The sequence below is a fragment of the Capra hircus genome, chromosome 18, assembly GCF_001704415.2.
Source record: "Capra hircus breed San Clemente chromosome 18, ASM170441v1, whole genome shotgun sequence".
NCBI lineage: Eukaryota > Metazoa > Chordata > Mammalia > Artiodactyla > Bovidae > Capra > Capra hircus.
In genome coordinates, this window is record NC_030825.1 from 57751295 (window position 1) to 57774903 (window position 23609).

Below are 23609 nucleotides of genomic sequence, written 5' to 3' on the forward strand. Positions count from 1 at the left end.
TGCAGCCCACCAAGTCTGTGCCTGCAGTTGGGGCTGAGAAGAAGGGGGGCCCGAAAGCCTTGGCCTGGCAGCTCTCAGGGGCCCTGGAGCCCCAGCCCTGCTGCGTGGGCCGCGGGAGCCTGGGTTTCCTTCCCTAAGCGACCCCAGAAAGAGCCCAGTGTGTTCTCTAGCCCGCTCATCCTGTGAGCTTCGAAACAGCAGCATGACAAAAAGCTTTCCCGATCAAACTGGCCGGCCCTTTGCTTTGCTCAACAACTCTGAGTTTCCCAAATATAATAGCCACAGAACCCTTCTCACAGGCTGCCTTTCCTCATCGCCCTGGGAAACGCTGGCAAAGCCCCAAGCAGGCCTTTTAGTTGCTGTTTCTATTAATAGCAACAATAATAATAACAGTAATATGCAGTCATTACTAATTACCAGGCAGAGAATGAGGTGGACTCTTCAAAGGTCAGACTTGAGGGTTTAGACTGAGAAGCTGAGAACACGGGTTGCTGGCCCAGGTGCCGGCAAGATCCCCTGGGAAGGCCTTCCCTGGTGGTCCAGTGGCTAAGACTCCATGCGTCCGGTGCAGGGGGCCGGGTTCCATCCCTGCTCAGGGAACTAGATCCCTCACACCGTAACTAAGAGTTCGCGTGCCGAAGCTAAGACCAGGTGAAGCCAACCAAACCAACCAATAAATAAATGAAAAGAATTTCTGGGAGCTGCCCCATCGCCCCCTCACCCTGTCTGAGTCACACAATGCCCTGTGGTCCTCCCTAGTTCCCAGCAAATCCGTCCACATGCCCCACCCTGCCCCACTCCTTCCAGGGTCCCCGTTCTCAGCAGGGCCCCTCCAGCCCGCCTTCCCAGTCAAAAGCAGGAATGTAGCTTTGCACCCGGCATTGTCCACAGCCTCCCCATGTTAGGGCTGGTCGGCCAGCAAGCCAGCCAGTTCTGTCCCTTTTGAATGTCTCACGCCTCCTCTGTTCCCATGGCCCAGCTTATGTCTCAACCTTCCCAGCCTCCAATCTCTTCCTCTTGAGTCCATCTGCAGGGCCTTGCCACACCTGGAGCTGACCTGGCCTCTGCCTTCCTCTAGAGCCCTCCATGGCTCCCCAGTGCCCTCCGGGGAGATTCAGCCTGCTTTGGAAGCCTGGCTTGGCCCCCTCACCTGCAGCCATCACTCCAGCTGCATTTCAGCCAGTATCAACTTCTAGAACTATCTCACAGGCACTCCACCTTTGCATACACTCTTACCCTGCTCAGAATGCCCTACCCTTTTCATCCACCTGGAAAACTCCCGCCCACCCTCTTGTGCTACAGTCCATGAGGTCACAGAGTTGTACGCTACTGAGCGACTGAACTGAACTGACCCTCTTGTTCTTCTTGTTCAGTCACTCAGTCGTGTCTGACTCTGTGACCCCATGGACTGCAGCACGCCAGGCCTCCCTGTTCCTCACCATCTCCCGGAGTTCACTCAAGTTCATGTCCATTGAATCGGTGATGCCATCCAACCATCTCATCCTCTCTCGTCCCCTTCTCCACTTGCTGTCAATCTTTCCCAGCAACAGGGTTTTTTTCCAATGAGTCAGCTCTTGGCATTAGGTGGCCAAAGGATTGGAGCTTCAGCTTCAGCATCAGTCCTTCCAATGAGTATTCAGGGTTGGTTTCCTTTAGGATGGACTGGTATGATCTCCTTGCAGTCCAAGGGACTCTCCAGTGTCTCCTCCAGCACCACAGTTCGAAAGCATCAATTCTTCCACGTTAACAGCCCTCTTTCTGGTCCACCCTCTTGAACCCAAATGTCTCTCATTCATTCACCCATCCTTTGCCTACTTATTGAGTCAGGATAGGGCAATTCTGAAGGAGCAAATGGAGCAGGACCGTCCTCCATGGAAGGGCACCTTCAACACCAGGCCTGCAGAGCCGGCTGGAGGACACCAGGTGCTCGGCGAGATTGGCTCGGCACAAGGCTTGGCACCCGCAGGCAGCATCTGAGCTGCAGCGATGAGTGCCAGGCTCTGGGCTGGGCATCCCCAACTGCCAGCCCGGCTTGTCCTGCCCAGCCCGGTGGGGCCGGTGCTATTAGCGCAGCAAGGTCGAGTGACTCAGCAGGGCTGCTCACCGGGCCTGGGGGAAGCCCACAGCTGGTAGGTGTGCCCAGGTCTCCCTGGTTCTCTGCACAAAGCAACTGAAACCACACCACATCCAAAAGGTGCGTCCGGCTCCACCCAGGGCTGTGGCTGCTCCTGGTCCACATGCTTTGCCCCCTTCATGCTGGGAAGGGGGTTTGTGACGGGAGCTGCAGGGGCACTCCCCAGGCAGGGCTGGGGGGATCTCCCTGGCAGCCCCTTTAATGATGCACTCAGGAATAAGCAGGCCACAGGCCGGGGGTGTGGCAGAGAAGCGAAGCCCGGGTTTACTGAGGCGGCACTGTAGGCTTGCTTTAAATAGTGAGTCCCTTTATTTGTAACCGGATTCCAGTCTCTTCTCCCTCTTCCTCTCTGCAGGGTGACTGGGGAGCACCCTCGTTGGGGGTGGGGGCTGCGGGTGGGAGTCAGCGCTGGCTGGGTTCGAATCTCGGCTTTGCTGCTGACCAGCGGTGCGCGCTTGGCCAGGTGGCCGGTGCGTCTCTGAAACCATTTTCCTTGCAGGTCCTGCAGCGTTGTGAGGCTCGGACAAGATACTGAATGCCCGGGACACGGCAAGCAGGCAGTAATACATATTTTTAAATTGTTGATGAGGCTGATGATGACCGTTAACAACTGTCGTACCTCTGGGCTTCTGGCTTCTTCCCCGGCCGTTTTCTCTACATCAGCTGCCAGAACTGTCTAAAGTGCAGTTCAGATCCTGCCACATCCCTGCTCACAGCCCTCCCACGGCTCCCTGTGACCCTCTGCCTGATATCAGAGGCTCTGGACCTGCCTCACTGCCCGCCCCCTGCTCTGGCCACAGGGAGACATACGAGGTTCTATATGCTCACCATGCTTTGCCCAGCCTCTTTGCCTTCACACAGGCTGTGCCCTCCGCCTGGAATGCCTGCCACCGCTGCTCAGTTGCTTCAGTCGTGTCCTACTCTAGGCGACCCCAAGGACTGCAGCCCGCCAGGCTCCTCTGTCCATGGGATTCTCCAGGCAAGAATACTGCAGTGGGTTGCCATGCCCTCCTCCAGGGGATCTTCCCAACCCAGGGATCGAACCTATGTCTCTTACGTCTGCTGCACTGGCAGGCAGGTTCTTTACCATTAATGCCACCTGGGCTTCTAGTTCCCTGGAACATTCCAATCGCCTTCTGCCAGGAGTCTCTCTTTGGCTGGCGCTCACTGACTCGTCACAGGCATTCTCTGAGCAGACCCTTATTGTGCTGGTTCAGTGTGTATGTCTCCTTGCCTGGGCTGTGAGTCTTCATGAGTAGACTTCATCTGAATCATTTCTGCCTTCTCTGTACCCTGTTCAAGGCTTAGCCAAGGCTTAGAATGGACAAGGCTTATTTGGAGAGCATCCAGCTGTGAGTCAAAGCTATGATTTTTCCTGTAGTCATGAATGGATGTGGGAGTTGGACCATAAAGAAGGCTGAGCGTCGAAGAATTGATGCCTTCAAATTGTGGTGCTAGAGAAAGACTCTTGAGAGTCCCTTGGACAGCAAGGAGAGCAAACCAGTCAATCCTAAAGGAAATCGACCCTGAATATTCATTGCAAGGACATGCTGAAGCTGAAGCTCCAATACTTTGGCCACCTGATGGGAAGAGCCAACTCATTGGAAAAGAGCCTGATGCTGGGAAAGATTGAGGGCAGGAGAAGGGGACAACAGAGGATGAGATGGTTGGACGGCATCACCGATTCAGTGGATATGAGTTTGAGCAAACTCCCAGAGATAGTGAAAGACAGGGAAGCCTGGTGTGCTGCAGTCCATGGGGCGCAAAGAGTCAGACGCAACTGAGCGACTGAACAACAACCTAAAGATCAAAGCCAGTCAACTCCTCTCCTCTTCTTCCAGAGAATACAAGGCTGATCCCATCTGTGACTCTAACAAAGGACCATCCAAGGCAGGTTCCCGACAAGTCAAATGGGGAAACTAGTATTTGTTGAGTGCCTAGCATTTCACAGACCCTGTGCTAAGCACTTGGAGGTTGTGATCTGCTTTGATCCTTGTGGAAATCTTGTCACATGGAGATGACCAACCACATGCCCTTGCCTTCTCTCTGCACATTTGGTGGTTTACAGCTAAGGACATGGAGGTTTATCGAGGTAAAGTCATTTGCCCTCAGTCTCACAGCTCCAGAGTAGCAGAACAAAGACTCAGTGTCTGCATCTCCTGAATCGAAACACCGGGTCTCCACCACGCCCACACCTAAACCGAGAGGGCTGGGGCTTCTGTGGGTTCCAATGCATTTCTCTGAGCTGCAGAGCCCGTCCGTTGTTCACGTTACCCACCTGCTGACTCGCTCATTCAGAAGATACTCTTTGAGCGCCTGCTATGTGTCAAGCACTGTGCCAGGCTCTGGGAATCCAGCAGGGACAAGACACAGCCACAGCTGACTTCCCAGAGCCCGACCTTGAGAGGGGACCAGAGATACCCAACATACTAATTATGCAAATGATCATTTAAGGGGTGATGGTGTAAACAGATCTTGGGAGGTGCCCTGGCCGCAGGGGAGAGGCAGGCCTGCGGCCCCTTCACCCAGCACCATCTGAAACCCCTCCCCAAACCCTCTCTGGTGCTAAGGGCCGCTCACCCTTGTGTCCACTGACACACAGTGGGATGGACAAGGTGGGGACTGGCTTCCCGGAGCAGGCAAATCTCCCTGCTCTCTGAGCCTGATGTCTCTAGCTCGAGGGAACGCTGACATCCTGCCAAGCCCTCCCGCCTCCCCCCACAACCCGAGAGCCTGGCTCTGTGCTAACTGTCAAGGATGCAAACAGCAGTCAGGCCGGCCTGGGAACATGGTCTCATCCCTGACCACCTCCCTCCCCACCGGGGACTTCTCCCCGGCTCCTTCCATCCTGTAACCTCGCCTATAAATTAGGGGACTTTCCACTTCAGTAGTGGTAGATAAATGCTATTAACGTTGGGGGGAAAAAAAAACCCACCGTGTTCTGTTGGGATTTTTAACAAAATAAACTGTCAAGAAATCCCTTATTAAAAATTTAACTGTGGTTGGAGAACCATGAGGCGAATTGTTCATCTGAACACTATGAAGATAAATCGCTTTTATAGGTTTTGAACGTAATGAACTGGAAACAAAAATTTAGTAAGATTCCCGGGTGTTTTTTTCTCGTTAATTATTTTAGGTTCACTTTTTTTTTTTCCCCTTGGGCTGTGTTGGGTCCTAGTTGAGGCACTTGGGCTCAGGAGCTGGGGCACTTGAGCCTAATTGCCCCACGGCATGTGGGATCTTAGTTTCCCAGCCAGGGATCGAACTCGCACCCCTCTGCGTCGGAAGTGCAGAGTCTTAACCACTGGACTGCCAGGGAAGTCCACATTCCCAGATTTTTTTTTTTAGTTGTTTCTTTTCTCCTGTACCCACTGCTTTTATGACGACTCCTCATACTTCTTGCTTCTCTGAGGTCAGGGACTCATGCTTCCCATTTTCAGTGGGGATTTGTCTGACTGCAAGGATGTGGCCAGAGCTGGGCAAGCGTGCGGACCACTGAGGGCTCCCACCTTGCTCACGGAGCCCCACCAGGCCTAAGACTCGGCCTTCTGGGACCTGAGTCCCCTCTGGAACATGGGAACACGGGCCCTGAGGACTGAGAACAAATATGTATCACGACAACACGGCCCAGCCCAGGGGCCACCCAGAACGCAGCATCCTCTCCATCACCGTTCCTGCACCGCCCACAGATCCAGCCAATTTGTCCCTGATAAGAGGTTCCAGGCCGTACCAGGTACCGCTCTAACAGGGGCTCCGAGAGGCTCCAGGGGGGCCGGGGCAGCTCTCCCCTGCCGTGCCCCAGGACCCATCATGGGAGAGGGCGGCTGAAACCAAACTCTCAGCATGCTCCCTGGGCTGGCTGTCCTCAGCTACATGGGGCAGCAGGGGGTGCTCAGGCCAGGGTGGGAGAGGAGACTGCCTGACGTCCACGTGTCGGCTCCCCAGACAGCCACTGTGCTCAGACAGACCCTGCCCAGCCACCCTTACAGGTCAACCTGCAGCCTGGTGGGTAAAGCTCTGGGGTTGAACAGGGACCTCCTGTAGAGCACAGGGAGCCTGGAGGGGAGGCGGGGGGGTTGGGGGAGAATGGACATATGTGTAGGTATGGCTGAGCCCCTTCGCTGTTCACCTCTAACTACCACAACACTGTTCATCGGCTGTGGGCATGCGTGCTAAGGCGCCAGGCGCTCTTCCCTCATCAGACCTGCTGAGGCGCTGAGTCCAGGGCCCCCAAGACCACACGGCACACAGTGGTGCTCAGTACGTGCTGGTCCAAAGGTTAGAGACATGGAATCTCTTGACAGCTGTAAGATGGACCATTATCTGCGTTTTGCTGATGACAAAACTGAGGCTCCAGTGGGTTCCATAATGTGTCGGAGGGCTCGTGAGTCAAATCTCAACAGTCCCCCACCATCCTAAGTGCCAGGGTTGCCCAAGTGAGTGGCAGAGTGGAACAGCATTCCAGAAAAAGGGAACAGCACACGTGAAGGTGCTGAGCTAGGAGGGAGCAGGAAGGGCCAGTGTCCTGCCCAGGATGCAGGAGGCTGGAGAGGGGAGAGATGGGTGGGGGCCAAGACCTAAAGGATTCTGCCTCCATCAGGGTGGGTACCAGAGGGAACACCGGGGCGCCCGATGTTCAAAGAAGCAGACCAGCTTGCTGGCACAGGACTTGCCCTGTGAGGCCCGAGGCGTGTGGCATCATTTCCTGGGCCCACTCACCTACAAACCTGAGTCCGAGGCAGCTTTGCCGCCCCTCCCACCCTAGCCCAAGGCAGGCAGCCCACTCTCAAGGGATAAATGGGGGAGGGGCTCCACCCACATCTCCTCCCACTCGGGAAAACGAAATTTAAAAGCAGGCAGAGTTCTCACTCTGCGTGTGTGCTCAGTGGCTTCAGCTGTGTCCGACTCTGTGCGACCCCATGGACCCCACCAGGCTCCCCCGTCCATGGGATTCTCCAGGCAAGAATACAGGAGTGGGTTGCTATGCCCTCCTCCAAGGGATCTTCTCGACTCAGGGAGTGAACCCATACCTCTTGTGACTCCTGCATTGGCAGGCTGACACTTTACCTGCTGAGCCAGCAGGGAAGCCTGTGAGAGCCCTAACCTGGAGACCATCCAAATGCCCATTAACAGGACTTCCCTGGTGGTCCAGTGGTTAAGAGTCTGCACTTCCAATGCAGGGGGCGTGGGTTCAATCCCTGGTCGGGGAACTAAGATCCCACATGCTGCTTGGTGTGGCCAAATGCCCGTCAACAGAAATGCAAAGCGGAACTGAGGTATCTGCAATGGATAGAACGTGACCCAACAATACAGAAGGGAAAGGGGAGCAGCCACGGCCACAGGAAACCCCAGGGATGCACCTCAGCAGGTGGGCAGAGCAGAAGCAGCCAGATGTGCAGGAGGGTAGCTGCCCGGAGTGAGGACTCTGGGGGAGGGTCCAGAGGTTCTTTATGTTCCATTTCTCGTCCTGGTGGTGTTTACGTGGCCCTTCTCTCTCTCTCTTTTTTAAAACGTTCACTTTTTGGCTGCGCCACACAGCACGTGGGATCTTCATTCCTCGACCAGGGATCAGACGCTCACCCCATGAAGCGGAAGCAAGGAGCCGTTTTTTCCCACTTTTCTATTTATTTTTGGCTGCACTGGGTCTCCATTACTATATGCGGGCTCTCTCTAGCTGCAGAGAGCGGCAGTTCCTCTCCGATGCAGGTACTTGGGCTTCTCTTTTTGGGGCCACGGGCTCTAGGGCACTTGGGCCTCGGTAGTTCTGGCCCCCGGGCTCCAGAGCTCAGGCCCAGTAGTTGGGGCGCACGGGCTTAGTTGTCCGGAGACACGTGGGATCTTCCCAGACCAGGGATCGAACCCGTGTCCCCTGCATTGGCAGGCAGATTCTTAGCTACTGGACCACCAGGGAAGTCCCAGCCCTTCCCTTTCTGATGATCGTTTTGAGCTGGACATTCACGTCCACGTTCTTCTTGTGTGTGTGTTACATGTCAAAATGAAAATAAGTCAGGAAGAGTCTTCCTGACTTCCAAGGCTTCCAGAGTCCTTTCTTGACAGATGCGGAAACTAAGTGTCAGAGAGGGTGACAGGAAGACCCAGGGTTCTGGGGGGCGATGGGGTGATCCAGGGTTCTGGGGGGTGATGGGATGACCCAGGGTTCTGGGGGGCGATGGGGTGATCCAGGGTCCTGGGGGGTGATGGGAAGACCCAGGGTTCTGGGAGGCGTTGGGATGACCCAGGGTTCTGGGGGTGACGGGAAGACCCAGGGTTCTGGGGGGCGATGGGGTGATCCAGGGTCCTGGGGGGTGATGGGATGACCCAGGGTTCTGGGGGGCGACGGGATGGCCCAGGGTTATGGGGGGCGACAGGATGACCCAGGGTTCTGGGGGCACTGGGGTGACCCAGGGTTCTGGGGGGCACTGGGGTGACCCAGGGTTCTGGGGGGTATTGGGATGACCCAGGGTCCTGGGGGGTGAAGGGAAGACCCAGGGTTCTGGGGGGCAATGGGATAGGTTCTGGGGGGCGACGGGATAGGTTCTGTGGGGCGATGGGATGACCCAGGGTTCTGGGGGACGACAGGGTGATCCAGGGTTCTGGGGGGCGATAGGATGACCCAGGGTTCTGGGGGGCACTGGGGTGACCCAGGGTTCTGGGGGGGCGCTGGGATGACCCAGAGTTCTGGGGGGCAACAGGTGATCCAGGGTTCTGGGGGCGGTAGGATGACCCAGGGTTCGGGGGGGCGCTTCCGAAGGAAGTAAGGAAGAAATGGGAGTCAGGATGGAAGCTGGGGAGGTTGAGTTAGGCATCCAGTCCTGGGAACCTGGGCGTGGCCCCGGAGGCTGGCTGTCCCTTCCTACCCCAGTGACCCAGGGTGGGGAGTCCCACCAGCCTGTCCTTGCTGACCTCCAGAGACGGTCCTTCTGCACCCGCTCTGCTCACCATTCCCCTCCTTCAAGAGCTCTGGCTGGGAAAAGTCCATCCAGTCAAACACTCCCTGTGTTTCCTGATGCTGGTGAGGACTCGACTACCCAGAAAATCACAAACTGGCGCGTAACTGCAAAGCCATTTCTGGTGCTCGCCTGGGTCACGCACCACGGTGGGATCTTCTCTGCAACAGACTGACTTTCTTGAAGCCAAAGCCCGGTTGGCAGGGCCTCGCTTTTCCAGGCCGGCTCCTGGGGCAAGCCGTCGGGGTCACCGCGATTTGGGTGGCCTTGGACGAGCAGGGGGACAAGCTGCCTGTGCCCCTGCTCCCGCACCCGTCATGGGCGCAATCCCGCTGCTACAGGAACAAACGAGTCAGGGCAAGTCTTCCACAAACTAGTCCTTTCTCCCTTCTCCAGGGAAAGGTGAGCAAATCCCAGTGTAGACTTTTTCCTTCGGCTTGTGTAACATTTTGTACTTATTTTTGTTTTTAACAGCTGTATTTATTTTGGGTTCTGCTGGGTCTTGGTTGCTGCGTGGATTCTTCTCTAGTTGCTGGGAGCGGGAGCTACTTTCCGGGTGAGGTGCTTGGGCTTCTCCTTGCGGTGACGTCTTTTGTTGCGGAGCCCGGGCTCTAGGCAGGAGGGCTCAGTAGGTGCAGCTCCCGCGCTCTAGAGCACAGGCTCAGTAGTTGTGGAGCACAGGCTTAGTCGCTCCAAGGCTGTGGGATCTTCCCGGACCAGGGATCGAACCCGAGTCTCCTGCATGGGCAGGCGGATTCGTAAACAAGCCCTGTACTTATTTTTTAAGTTCATTTTTTTCCCAGATACAAAAATTATTAACCTCACTGTAGAAAATTTAGAGAATGAACAAGACATCAAGAAGAAATTAAAGGGATTCCCTGGTGATCCAGTGGTTAAGACTCAGTGCTTTTACAGTTGTGAGCCCAAGGCCGCACCCTGTTTGGGGAGCTGAGATCTCACAAGCAGCAGTGTGGCCAAAAAATTAAAAAAACAACAAAACAAAACACAGGCACTGTTAATACATCTGGGTGGTCCCTGGATTTTGTTTTAATTTTAAATTAAATTTTAAAGACACATTGGACATACTACTTGCATCCTTTGAAAAGTTCAATATGATCTTCTGAGCATTTCCCAGTGTCCTTCAATAGTCTTCAATACTCCATTTTAAACTTTTATTAATTTATTTGGCTGCATTGGGTCTTAGTTGCGCATGAAGGATCTTTTGATACGGCACACGGACTATGCAGCTGTGTGCTGGCTCTGGAGCGTGCAGGCTTTAGTAGTTGCAACGCTTGGCGTTTAGTTGCTCTAAGGCACATAGGATCTTAGTTCCCCAAACAGGGATCGAACCCATGTCCTCTGCCTTGCAAGGACCACCGCTGGGCCACCAGGGAAGCCCCTGAAACTCCATTTTAAATCGGCACGTGGATGTTCTGTCATTAGGACGCTCAGTGATTCACTGAACTGATGTCTGATCACCGGGAGCCCAGGCTGCTTCTGTGTTTTGGCTGTTGGGCCACACAGCCTTCAGCACAACTCTGAGCATCTCCTTAGGATGGAAGCGTATTTCCTAGTCAAGTGACTCCACACACGTTGCCCAGAGGACCTCCTGGTGGGCCCCCAGAGGGACCAGGGCAGCCCCCAGAAGCCTGGGCGGGTCAGTGTACTTTGTGGGGTCGAATGCATCATGTCCTCTGAATCCCCCTGGCGTGCGTTCCGAAGACATGATCCCGCCACAGCCCCCAAGGGGCTCCCGAGGGAGGGCTTGTGGTGGGGGCAGCTTGAAGCTTCCTGGGGGCTGGGGGGATTGGTGGGGGCGCCCATCAAGGGAATTCTGCAGCAGTTAAAGCAACCGAGTATACACACACAGACACACACACACAGCGACGACCTGGAAGGCTCTTAACACCCCAGGCCTGGTGAAAACAGTGAGACAAAAGAAGCCGTCTATAACGCAGCTTCATTTACATAAATTAACAACGCATCCACACAACGCAACAATAAACATTTTGCAAGAATGCACACAAGCAGAAAGATCCAGAGTAAACACACGCGGATGGTCGGCTCTGGTGGGGGTGGGGAGGGGAGCAGAGAGGAGATGAGGAGAGGAGGCTGTGACTGAGGGAGGGGTCCCAGGGAGGACTGCTGGGGCTGGGAAGGGGTGAGCTGGCTGAGCTCTGCTCAGACGCCTGGCTTCTACCTGGAAGAGGATCCAGGGGAGCAGAGGTGGCCCTGAGCCCGCCAGGGTGGGCATGTGCCCAGCCTGAGTGGCGTCGGGGCTGAGGGAAGGCGAGTCCCTAGGGCTTTGCCTAGAAAGCATCTCCGAGGGCCTGGCCCCTGTCCCCACGGCTACACGGGCACTGCGCTCCTGGTGTGGTTCTCGCCCTCGCTGGACCGTAGGCCGGGGCGAGTGGGAACGGGTGATTGAACCTGAGGGCTGCCCCCAGTTCTTAGGGCGGGGGGCTGCAGGGCAGGCTTGCTACAGCTCACGGAGGGTCCCCTCGGGCTGGCCTTCTATCCTTAGACAAACACCTGCTGAGCCCTAGTGTGTGCCAGGCTCTGATCTGGGTGCTGGGGAAGCAGAAGGGAGCCGGGGAAGTCCCTGCCCTCAGGGAGGTGACCATCTGGCTGGGAGCCCAGATGACAAGCAGGTGACCACGGACAAGGGGGTGGGGCTCCTGAATCTCCCAACCCCGGCCACCTCTATGGGGCCAGGCCTCGGGTGTGTGCATGTGTGTTTGGGGAGGTCACAGCCTCTGACCTGACCGTCTCGCTTCTCGGGATTTATCCCCAAGGCAGAATCCAGAATGGTACAAAGAACAAGCCCTGAGGATGTTCACTGCAGTATTGCTTACATCAGTTAAAACATTGGAAATAAGAAGGGACGAGTTAACCCGACGCCCACATATCGGAATCTAATGTGGTGGTTAAAATACAAGTAATAGACAGAGGAGCCAGGAGGGCTACAGCCCACAGGGTCACAGAATCGGACGTGACTGACCACACACAAACGTACAACAGACAAGTATCAGAATCAGGGAGAAAGATGTTCACGGTTAAACTCCTAGGTGCCAAAAGTCAGTTGCAAACCAGTATGAAATGGGGTGATTCCATTTTTTCTTTTAAAAAATAAAAGCAGTATCTCTTTAGAGACCTGAACCTGTCCTATGCACAGAGGTGCACGTGCTGAGCCTCTGAATGAAAAGAATTCACATGTTAATGGGAGTTACTGGTGGTTGTCGGATGACACCTGACTTTGTCCCTGTGTTCTTATTTAGATATCTTTCCTAGTTTTCCTAAATTAATCTGTGTTTATTCTAGAATAAATAATTTAAAACCACATTTACATAGGCACAGAAAAGAGCCAGGAAGGCTTTAAAACAAAATGTAAACAGTAGTTATTTATATCTAGGTGGTGGAACTAAGGGTGAGTTATTTCAGTTTTTAAAATCTGAATAATTAAAAAGTTATTTGGTAACTAAAGTGACCTCACTTCTCCTGCTATCTGCCTGTGTCCACCGAGGGTGTACGATTCTACTAAATGTTTCAAATCATCTGCTTTTGTGGACTGGACATTCCCTGACCTCAAGGAACATGCGATTTAGGGTAGGGGATTAGTGCTCTTCAAAGCAGGGGGTGTAAGAACCTCCAGGGGTGAGACACGAAAGTGTTAGGACTTCAAGACATGCCTGCCATGCCTGGGGACTTCCCTGGTGGTCCAGTGGTTAAGACTCCAAGCTTCCACTGCAAGGGGCGTGGGTTCAGTCCCTGGTCAGGGAACTAAGATCCCACATGACACATGGCTCAGCCAAAAAAAAAAAAAAAAAGACATGCTTGCCATCCTTTAATGGGCTTCTCAGGTGGCTCTGCGGTAAAGAATCCGCCTGCCAATGCAGGAGGTGAGGGTTTGAGCCCTGGGTCGGGAAGATCCCCCTGGGGAAGGAAATGGCAACCCACTCCAGTATCCTTGCGTGGAGAATCCCATGCACAGAGGAGCCTGGTGGGCTGCAGTCCATGCTAGGGTAACAAAAGAGCTGGACGTGACTGAGCACACACGTACATCATCCTTTAACGGCAGCCGTTTTTGTATAAGCTTTATAATATATGCGATCCATGGGTGCTGTAGACGTTTGCATGACTTTTGTAATAAATTCATACATGTATAATCTGACAGGCGTGTGGGTTTCATGGTTTGCTGGCCAGTGGCCTGGGAGAGGGGGTGACAGACACATGAGCAGACTGAGTCGTCCTCTCCCCCTCTTTTCCCGGATCCACTTGGCTGAAAAAGTCTGTGGTATCCACCTTCCAAACAGACCCAGGATCTGTCAGCTTCTCTCTACCGCCACCGCAACCAGTCCGGGAGTGTGCCGGGCCACCAACCTGTCTCTCCTCAGCTCTGCACCAGCCTCCGAACAGGCCTGCCTGCCGTCACTCTTGCCTCTGGGGTCCCCACACCTTGGCCAGAGAGAGACCCAAGTCAGGGCCCATACGTCCTCTGCTCAGTGCCTAGCCTGGCTCCTGGCTCCGGCAGAGAAGAGCCAAGCGCTCACCGTGACCACGCGACCCCTTTGTCCGCTCTCTGTCCTCACCCCCCGCCCTCTCCTTGTGGCTCACTCCACTCTGGCCACGCCAGTCTCCTGGCTGTTCCTCCTACACACCAGGCAGGCTCCACCCCAGGGCCTTTGCACCTGCTGCTCCCTGCCCAGAACGCCCCCACAAGGCTCCCACCATCACCTCCTCCAAACATGTACTCAAGGAACTCCCTGCCTGTTCAGCGGTTAGGACACCACGCTTCCACTGGAGGGGGCTCGGGTTCCATCCCTGGTCAGAGAACTAAGATCCCACAAGCCCTACAGCTCAGCCAAACAAAACACCTGAAAACAAACATTTGCTCAAATGTCACCTTCTCCTTGAGGCCGCCCTGACCCCTGTGCCTACAAAGCTGCAGCCACCACCCCTCACCCCCATCCAGCCTCCTTCCCCACAGCCCTTAACATCTGAAACACAAAGCACGTTTCCTCCTGGGCTTCCCAGGTGGTGCTAGTGGTAAAGAAACCGCCTACCAGTGCAGGAGATGTAAGAGATGTGGGTTTGATTCCTGGGTTGAAAAGATCCCCTAAACCAATACAGTATTGTAAAGAAAAATAAAGTAAAAATAAAAATTAAAAAAAAAAGAAAAAAAGAAAAGATCCCTTGGAGGAAGGCTTGGCAACCCACTCCAGTATTTGCGCCTGGAGAATCCCATGGACAGAGGAGCCTGGTGGGCTGCAGTCCACGGCGCTGCGAGGAATCGGACTTGCCTGAAGCGACTTCGCACGCATGCATATTTCCTTTTAGACAGGGGCCTGGAATGCGTGTGCTGGGAGGGCGCGCCTGGCGGTCAATTTTGCTCACTGATGTGTCCCAAGTACCTATACTACAGCCTCCTTCGTGGAAGGTGACCAGGTGATAGTAAATGATGGAAGCATTAAGAGGGAAGGCCAGGGATGTTGGGGGACTGTGGATCCAGAGGGAAGGCTCGCCTGGGGGACCTCAGGGCCCAAAGAGAGGCACGTTCAGGCGAGGGGATGGCCTGAGCAGCCTCTCAGGGCTGGGAGAGTGACCGGTTGTTGCGCAAGAGCCTGGACTCTTTCCAGAGACCAGGGGGTTTTGGAGCATTTTAGGCAGAGGGCATTTTACATCAGGCCACCTGATGCGGAGAGCCGACTCACTGGAAAAGACCCTGATGCTGGGAAAAACTGAAGGCGGGAGGAGAAGGGGGATGACAGAGGATGAGATGGTTCGATGGCATCACCGCCTCCATGGACATAAATTTGAGCAAGCTCCGGGAGCTGGTGATGGCCAGGGAGGCCTGGCATGCTGCAGTCCATGGGGTTGCAGAGAGTCAGACACGACTCAGCGACTGAACAGCAACCAGGCAGAGGGCACCGCCAGGCCTGCGTGGAGGCCCCTGGGAGGATGGGCTGGGTGTGTGGAGTTAGCAGCTGGCAGGGCTGGGGCACTGGTGCTGCTCAGCGGCTGTCTGAGGCCAGTGCCCAGTTTGGGCTGGAGGTGGGGGCACCTGGGTGGGGACACGCCCTCAGCAGCTGTTGGAGGGGTGGAATTTTTCATCGAGCTCCCCACAGCGGTCTGCTCCCACCACGGGGAGGCCGCTGTGGCGTGCACTCTGCAGCTCCATCACAGACAGGATCCCTGACGTGCTCACCTCCCCACTTCAGGCTCCCAGTTCCCAGCTCCCCCGGCCTGCCATCAGTCGGCTATGCCTTCCTTCCCTCCTGGAGTGGAAGCTGCCCAGGGAGAGGGAAGGGCCTGGCAGCATCGGTCTGCCATCACAGGGGTGCCGGAGGACAGGGCGAGGGGGCAGGGGGAACAAGGGCGAGGATGGAGGACCCACTTAAGGGAGAGCTGGACAGAGCGGTGAGACTGAAGCTGGACTCCAAGATCAGGGGCGGGAAAGGGAGCCTCTTGGGGGAGGCGGCTGGGGAGGCGGCCTGGAGCCCGGGGGGGACACAGTCCTGCGGGAGCTGGGCTGGGCAAAGGTGGCAGGGTGGAGGCACACACTCCTGCGGGAGCTGGGCTGGGCAAAGGTGGCGGGGTTGGGGGGCACAGTCTTGCGGGAGCGGGGCTGGGCGACGGGGTGCGGGGGTACACAGTCCTGCGGGAGCGGGGCTGGGTGACGGGCCAACTCTGGCTTCGGGGTTTCTATCACCACAGCCACCCAGGAAGCAACAGCCTGGCCTTTGGCATTTCTCTTGCCACTGACCACCCCGCCGCCGTAGCAAGAGGTCCCCTCGGGGCCCCAGTCCTCACATGGTCAGATGGGGGGTCCCTAACCCCTCCCCGTCCTGGGGTCAGGCTAGGAGGTTCAGTGGGAGCAGATGTTTAGCTCAGCCCCCTCTTGTCTCATGGCTCTGCAGGCTGGGATGGGAGAGGCCTGCATGGGGACAGAGGACTGACCAAAGGCCTTTAAGAAAGGGTCTCCGACTTCCTGGAGGGTCTAGGGGTTAAGATTCCGTACTCCCAACGCAGGGGGCGTGGGTTTGACCCCTGGTTGGGGTAGGTTCTGCCTGCCTTGCCACAGGGCAAAGCAGAAACCAAACCAGCCAACCCCAGTGGTTCTCAGGGCTTCCCTGGTGGTCCAGGGGTTAAGACTTTGCCTTCCAATAAAGGAGGTACAGTCTGTTCCATGGGTGAGGAGATCCCACATGCCTCAAGGCAAAAAAAAAAACCACCCACACAATCCCTCCCCCGCTGTGGCTCTCAACCAAAGGGGATTCCCTCCGTCCCCCAGGGATGTCTGTGGGACGGGGAGGTGGGATGCTACTGGCTTCTGGTGCTCAGGGACGCCACTCCACATTCTATAGCCCACAGGACGCCCCCCTCCAAGCAACGATGACCCCCCTCAACCAAGGATGATCCTCCCCAACCAAGGATGACCCCCCAACCAAGGATGACTCCTCCAACCAAGGATGACTCCCCCAACCAAGGATGACTCCCCCAACCAAGGATGACTTCCCCCAACCAAGGATGACCCCCCAACCAAGGATGATCCAGCCCGAGACTCAACAGAGCAGAGAAGGAGACACCCTGCTTCAAAACAGCACAGCTCTGCCCCCAAAGCATCCTGGGCGATCCATCTTAACCACAATAATAATCAGATAGCACCTGCCCCGCTCCAGCATGAGCCAGCACCTGGGAGCGCTTGGCTCTCGTAAAGACTCCGTGGGGCCGGGAGACCCGAACCATAAGCGAATGAGCGCTACCCGTGCCAGAGCAAGTCTACACTCTTGACAAGTATGAAGTCCAGCCGCCCTTGCACCCACCCTGCGGGCAGAGCTCTCATCATCCCCATTTTCCAGATGGAGAAACTGAGGCCAGCGTCACGTGCCCAATGCCCCAGGCTGCAGGCGCAGCAGTGCAGATGGCACAGGGAGCCTCAGCGAAGGGTCACCCCCAGCACGACCTGCAGCTAATGTGCTGTGGGAGGCAGGCAGGTGGTCCTGCCGCAGCCCAGACATATGGAGGAGCCTCATGCTGAGAAAACCCAAGACGCAGCCTTGGCTCAAGGGACGAAGATGCACACGGCGTCCGAGAAGTGCTCAGGGGACGGAAGGATGGGCACGAAGAGCTGGTGGGTTAGGTAGGACGGACCGGCCGACTGGCCACCACCCGCGCCCCTGCCCCAGGGCCCCCACAATGGCGGCCAGCCTGGCTCACCTGGATGCCGTTCTCCTGCAGGTTCAGGTACCGTGTGTTGACAGGGATGCTGGCCGGGACTTCCGCCAGCTCTCTCCTGGTGCAGATTACCCGACTGGCCTGGTTGCTGCAGGAGCAGGCCGCAGGGCAGGAGGTGGCCGGCGGGGCGCCCCCTCCGGCAGCAGATGTCAGGGCCACGCCGCCCCCGCCGGCCCCCAGGGGCGGGGAGAAGAGCCAGAGGAACAGCAGGGCCCCATGGGGCCAGGACATCCTACCGGGCGGCAGTGGGGGGCACAGGGAGCCGCGGGCGCGCGCCATCCTCAATGTTCATGCTCCGCCTGGGCACCGGGGGGCTGTGATGTGGGGGGAGAGAAGAAGAGGCTCAGTGAGGGAAGGGACCTCCCCCTCCAGAAGCCCAGCTCCTCCCCCAAGTCCAGACAGCTCTCTGCTGCGGCTGCCACCCAAGGCTCAGGACCCAAGGGGCGAGGCCACCCCAGGTCCCAGGTGATGAGGGCCCAACAGGCCGAGGGAGGCAGACAGCGGGGGCTGGCCCTCAGCACACCATCTCCTTGCTGGGAAGACTTTATGCCCATTTCCCAGAACAGAAAACTGAGTCTAGGGGGAGAGGATGTGCCGACAGGTGGAGACAGCAGCTAGGTTAAAAACTTGCTTCCTTGTGTGATTTCACAAAGGGATGTCGATAGGTGGAGATGCAATGAGAGACGAGACAGAAGTGACAGACAAAAGGTGATGAGCCAAGCTGAGAAAGTCAGAGCTGGGGTCTGGCGCCTGACTCAGCATCCACCCAGGTCCCCTTGCCACCTGCACGTGCCTCTGGACGCCCCCTCACCCCACTCCTCCCTCCAGAGAGTGCTTGCAGAGGCCAGGTTTCCCAGGGACCCGGACACCCCACCCACCATCACACACGGGGCTCCTGTTTCCCTTGCGCCTCCTGGCAGCAGCTGGAAAGATTGAAGTTAGACTCAAAGGGGGACCTTGAAGGAGAAGGTGAGGTGCCAGACAAGGCAAGTGGGGAAATGCCGGGTGTGGGCAGGTGAAGCTGGGAGGAAGCCCTCGGGGAGGTAGGGGACTGGCCGTGATGACAGGGGAGGAGGTGGCCCAGGGTGGCAGGCGCTGGAGGCCACGATGGCGGCTGGTGGGTCTGTGCCAGTGGCTGCCGCAGGATAAGGCTGAGCTGCTGCTGGGGTAGGGGCTGGGTGACTGGGGACTCCCACCCGGAGCTCTGGGAGGGGAGGGGGCGGCGTGGGGTCAGGTCCTCCCACCCCCATCTCCATTGGAGGAGAGACGGGCTAGAGGGAGATGGGCTAGTCAGGACGGTCGCACTGAAAACAATAACTTGGGAATTGTGAGTCAGCCCCTTCTTGCGCCAGACTCTGCACACGCTTGTTTAAGCTCCCTGGGAGCCTCGGGAGGAAGCTGTGAGGATACCCAATTGACGGATGAGGCCACTGAGGAGCCTGGAGCTGGCTGGGTAGTGGCAGAAGGGGACTGTGGTCTTGGGTTTATCCCTGGGCCGCCCGGCCCTCCCTTCCAAGCAGCATCTCCATCCCAAGCGCACACACACACGCGCGCGCCCACGCCCGCGAGCTCTGCTTCAACACGGCTGACCCGAGAGTTTCCCACGCTGGGGAGTCCAGGGGGACCGGGGATATGGGGCGGGTGCGGTCTGCACAAACGCGCGCACCCTCAGCGGTGACGGGGCGCGCCCTGGCGCTCCCAGACCGCGGACCAGGGGCGGCTCGCCCCCGCACTCCGTCACGCACGCGCTCCCGCTCCCGCTCGCGGTTCCCAACATCATTGTAACTCGGATTAAAAAAAAAAAATGCATGTGCGTGTGTTCGTGTGCCTGTGCGCGTGTGTGAGGGGAAGAGCAACAGCTAGACAAGAGAGACAGAGCGGAGAGACAGACACGGGGGGGGGGGGGCGCGGTGGGGGGAGGGCTGGTCCTGGGTCTACACCCCAGGACTCATCTTTCTGCCCGGAGGGCTAGGGAGCTGCGAGCGCCTCTCTCTGTGTGCCCTGCGAGGGCGGTGGGGTGCTCGGTCCTCGTCCTGCGCCCACCATGCCCGTCCCCACCTCACGAGACTGGTGAGAAGCCAGCCACCCGCCCTCCCCTCTCCGCCGCCCCCCTCCCCCGCCACCGAGCCTAGAGGCCGCGCAGGCCGAGGGGGCCAGGATTCAAGGCCCGGGAACCCCCAGATCGCGATGCCCCTCGGGCGGTGAGAGCCCGGTAGCGCCCACCCCAGGTCCAGACCGCCGCTGCGTCTCTCTCCCCGCCGCCTCGGTGCCCATCTCGCCCGCTGCCAGCCCGCAGCCACCCCCACCCGCTTCTGCGGCGCCTGGGCCTCCCTCCCCTCCTTCCTCGCCCTCCGCCATCTCTCCGTCCTTGTCTCCCCCACCGCCCCCCGGCCCCCGACACACACCGCGAGGGACACTCACCCCAGTGGCTCGGCTTCCGCTGGGTCTCTCCCTGCGCCCCAGGCCCCCCCTCTGCATGCCTCCAGCCGCCGGGGGCTCTGCCTCCCCAGTCCTCCAGGGTTTCCCGTCGAGGTTGTGGGGGGGGGCGCAGGGGCTTCTTGGGTCTCCCCGCGCCCCCCCCTCCTCGCCTGTCGCCCTTCCCACCCCCCCGGGAGGCTCGTCTAGGCCACTGCAGCAACCGTCTCCTCCTCCCCTCCCGGCTCGCCTCCTCCGGTCGGCTACCCCCGCCCCCACCTCCGTCCGCCTCCCGTCTCCCCCCGGGGACCCCGGCCCCCTGCTCTCTCCCTGACACCCCTGCCTCCTCCAGTCCCCCGTCCACCTCTTCAGGGGCCCCCTCCAACCCCCTCCTCAGGCGCCCCCTTCGCTGTCTCGCTGCCCTTGGGACCACCAGGCCCCCCTCTCCTTCTCCTCCATCTCCTCCTCACTCTCGCTGCGCCCCCATCACCCGCTCGTAGGTCGGTCGGGGAGCGCGTCTCGGTCAGATTCTCTGTCCGTCGGTCCGTCCGTCTCGGTCTCCCTTCGGCCGGGCTCCGTCTGTCTCTCGCTCGCTTTCTCCGCGATTACAATTTCTAGTCACACGGCAGTGCAGAGCCAAGCTGTGCGCCTCGGCTCCGTCCCCCCTCCCCCCATCTTCTTCCTCGCTTCCTGCGCGGGGCGGGCGCCTCCCCTCCCTCCTCCTCGTCCGCCTCCCCCCCTTTCCTTGCGCCGGAGGCCTCCCCCTCCCCCGCTAATCAAAGGCTCTGTTATCTAATTAACCCATTGGTTGTGGGCAGCCGGGGAAGGTCGAGGGAAGCGGGGGAGGAAGGTTGAAGGCTGGGCTGCCCCGGGAAGGGGGGGAAGGGGGGCTCTGGGCCGTGCCAAGCCCGGCCTCGTGGTCCAGACAACCTCACGGGCTGCAAAACCAGGCTGGGCGGGCGCTGGCCGCCCCCCTCCACCGCTGGCCACACCACCCCCTCCCACACCTGCCCCCCAGAGTGCAGACAACCTAGCTAGGGCTCCTCTGCCGGCAGGCGCTCCCCTCAGCACCCCAGAAGCTCCCCCAAGCGCTCCCCCCACCACATGGGCACAGACCTCCACTCCAATATACCAGCGAACCCGGGCCCACGTCACCCCAGTCCTTCAGCCCGAGGGCCCACCCCTGCTCATATCACAAAGAAACCCACCCCAGGCGCAGTCCCCTCCTGCTGGACCTCAGCTGTTTCCAGCTACCTGCCTCCTGATACACTTCTGCAAAATGGGCAGGGCAGCCTCTTCCATTCATTCCATTCATCCATCCGTCAATGAATGCATCCATCCAACAGATTTTCCCCCTCATGTCCCTTCTATGTGCAGATGCCCGTAGCGATGTTGACAAACGCTACCCCCACCCTCCAGGCCCCACCGTCAAGCAGCAGTAGTAGAAAACCATAGATCAAGCACCAGGGGGTCTGGGTTTGAGTCCTGGACTTGCTGTGTGACCTCGGGCCAGTGACTTCATTTTTCTGAGCTGCAGAAAAACGCGGTGAGACAGGGATAATAATAGAATCTATCTCACGGGGCCACTGGGGGACTGACTGGCTCAGGAAATGGCTCTCTCTTGACAGTAAATGCAGATCTGACCACTTCTTAACCCCACCACCATCTCCCCTGGGTGATCAGAGGTGCCCTGGTCTCCCTTCTCTGACTCTCGCCCTCCCTCCCAGACTGTTCCCACAGGCGGCCTGAGGTGTCCTGCCCCGCCTCTGCTCAGCAGCCTCACACTCTGTTTGGGCAGGTGGAGGGGGTCGGAGGGGGCGGGTAGGTGTGTGTGTGTGTGTGTGTAACCTGACCAAGGTTAAGCGGACCCTCTGCTGCTCCCCTACTCACTCAACCACTTCGTGACACACTAACTTCTTACTGCTTCCAGATCCAGGCAAACACTCTTGCCTCAGGGCCTTTGCACATGCTCTTCCCACTGCCTGGACCCTCAGGCGTCCCATCCTCCTTCAAGACTTTGCTCAGAGGTTGCTTTTTCAGTTCAGGCCAGCTTGAACACCTGGCATCACACAGCACCCCAGCCTCACACCAGAACATTCTCTGCTTCGTCTATGTTGCATTTGTTACCTCTCTGACCGGGGCTTCCCTGGTGGCTCAGTGGGAAAGAATCTGCCTGCCATTGCAGGAGATGCAAGTTTGATCCCTGGAGGGGGGAAGACCCCCTGGAGGAGGGTGTGGCAACCCACTCCCAGTATTCTTGTCTGGAGAATCCCATGGACAGAGGAGCCTGGCGGAGTACAGTCCTTGGGAGTCACAAAGAGTTGGACTTGACTGCAGTGACTGAACAACAAAGATGACCTCTTAGAAGCCCATGAGTGTAAGCTCCTCAAGGGCAGGGACTGCGTCTATTGTGTGCACTCTGGTTCCAGGCACTTAGCGCCTGGCACAGGGTAGGTGAGGCATCAGCAGGTAGGTTTTCTGACTCATCATCTAGACGCCTTCCCTCCTACCATCACCCAGCGATGCCCCTCTCTGCACACTCAGCCCAGATACGCACCCCCAGCTGCACATCTCAGGCTCACCCCCTTACAACGTCTTGGATCCAGACATTCCCTCCCATCCCAGGAGGCCAGCCTGGTGGAGGCAGCACATCCGTATACCTTGAACACAACCGCCTTCAGCTGGACATCCGTGCCTACTCTTTGGTGCCACCTGGCTGATCGGCTCCCAGATACTCTACCCAAGGTCCCCAGGGCAGCTGCGCGCACCCACCAAACACAGGCAATCTGAGGGGAGCCACACCTCCAATGCCACCTGTGTGGGCTACACTGCTGTGTGCTGAGGGGACACCTGGCCCCAGATACATCCCTCCAAACCAGCTAACAGGAGTGCTGGCTAACCCTCTTCACGGATGAAGTACACGCCTGACTCACACCATCTCCTTGAATAATGCCACCACAACGTACGAATGTCCGCCATGTATCTAGCCCAGCGAGATCTCTACCCGTCGACCCCAGTGGCTCGTCACTGAGGTTGGTGCAGCAGTTGCCCCAGCGACCCCCTCATGGCCCTTCCTGCAGCCTTGCCCACCAGGGCTCCCTCTGGCTTTCCCTGGGTCCCCCCCAGCTCTCCAGCTCCTCCCTTACCCTTTACCTCAACTTCTTGGGGTTTTCTTCATTTCTCCCAGCCGCTTCCCCCAGGCTCCTCGGGCCAAACACCTCGCTCCCTTTTAAAGACAGTTCTTCCCTGCATTTGTTCAAGACCTTCACACCCCAGCTCTGGTCAGTTGTCAGTATTTGAGGGACTGAGTTCCGTGCTGGTAGGTTGGCTAGCATTTACCATAGCTCTTCCATTGGCCCTCTGACAGGGGACTGCTCTTACCCCCATTTCACAGACAGGAAAAGTGAGGCAGAGAGAAGCAAAGTCACCTGTTCAAGGCCAAAGACACAGCTGGGACGGGGCCCCTCCCTGTCAGCCTCCCCAGAGCTGAGTGGCTCCAGACTTTCCAGTTTGTCATGAGAGCAGGGACAATTCTCCTGGGGGACCTGCTCAAATGTGACCTGCCTTCTGTGACCCCTACTGGCCAGGGTGCACCGTGACAGTGACGGGGAGCTCCAGTGAGCTTTCACTATGGGCCCAGCGCCAACTGAGTGCTGCCTGCCGTCACCTCGTGTGTGTGTGCTAAGCCACGTGGTCGTGCCCGACTCTTTGCGACCCTGTGGACTGTAGCCCGCCAGGCTCCTCTGTCCATGGGGATTCTCCAGGCAAGGATACTGGAGTGGGTTGCCATTTCCTCCTCCAGAGGATCTTCCCGACCCTGGGATCGAACCCGCGCCTCTTAATGTCTCCTGCATTGGCAGGCAGGTTCTTTACCCCTA

At 57.8% G+C, this 23609-nt stretch overlaps 1 protein-coding gene across 2 annotated transcripts in view; it reads right to left on the reverse strand.

Moving 5' to 3' along the window:
- Positions 1–23609, reverse strand: part of LRRC4B (leucine rich repeat containing 4B) — a 42511-nt gene that overhangs the window by 7271 nt on the left and 11631 nt on the right. Inside the window, exons 1-2 of one of the 2 annotated variants that reach the window (XM_018062850.1) lie at positions 19738–19968; positions 17299–17630 (exon numbers count right to left, since the gene is read on the reverse strand). In XM_018062850.1, the coding sequence (XP_017918339.1) occupies positions 17299–17595 (297 nt within the window). In that variant the 5' untranslated portion in view covers positions 17596–17630; positions 19738–19968. Of the gene's footprint in view, positions 1–17298; positions 17631–19737; positions 19969–23609 lie in introns of those variants that run through there. The other variant, XM_018062851.1, reaches the window with a different exon arrangement.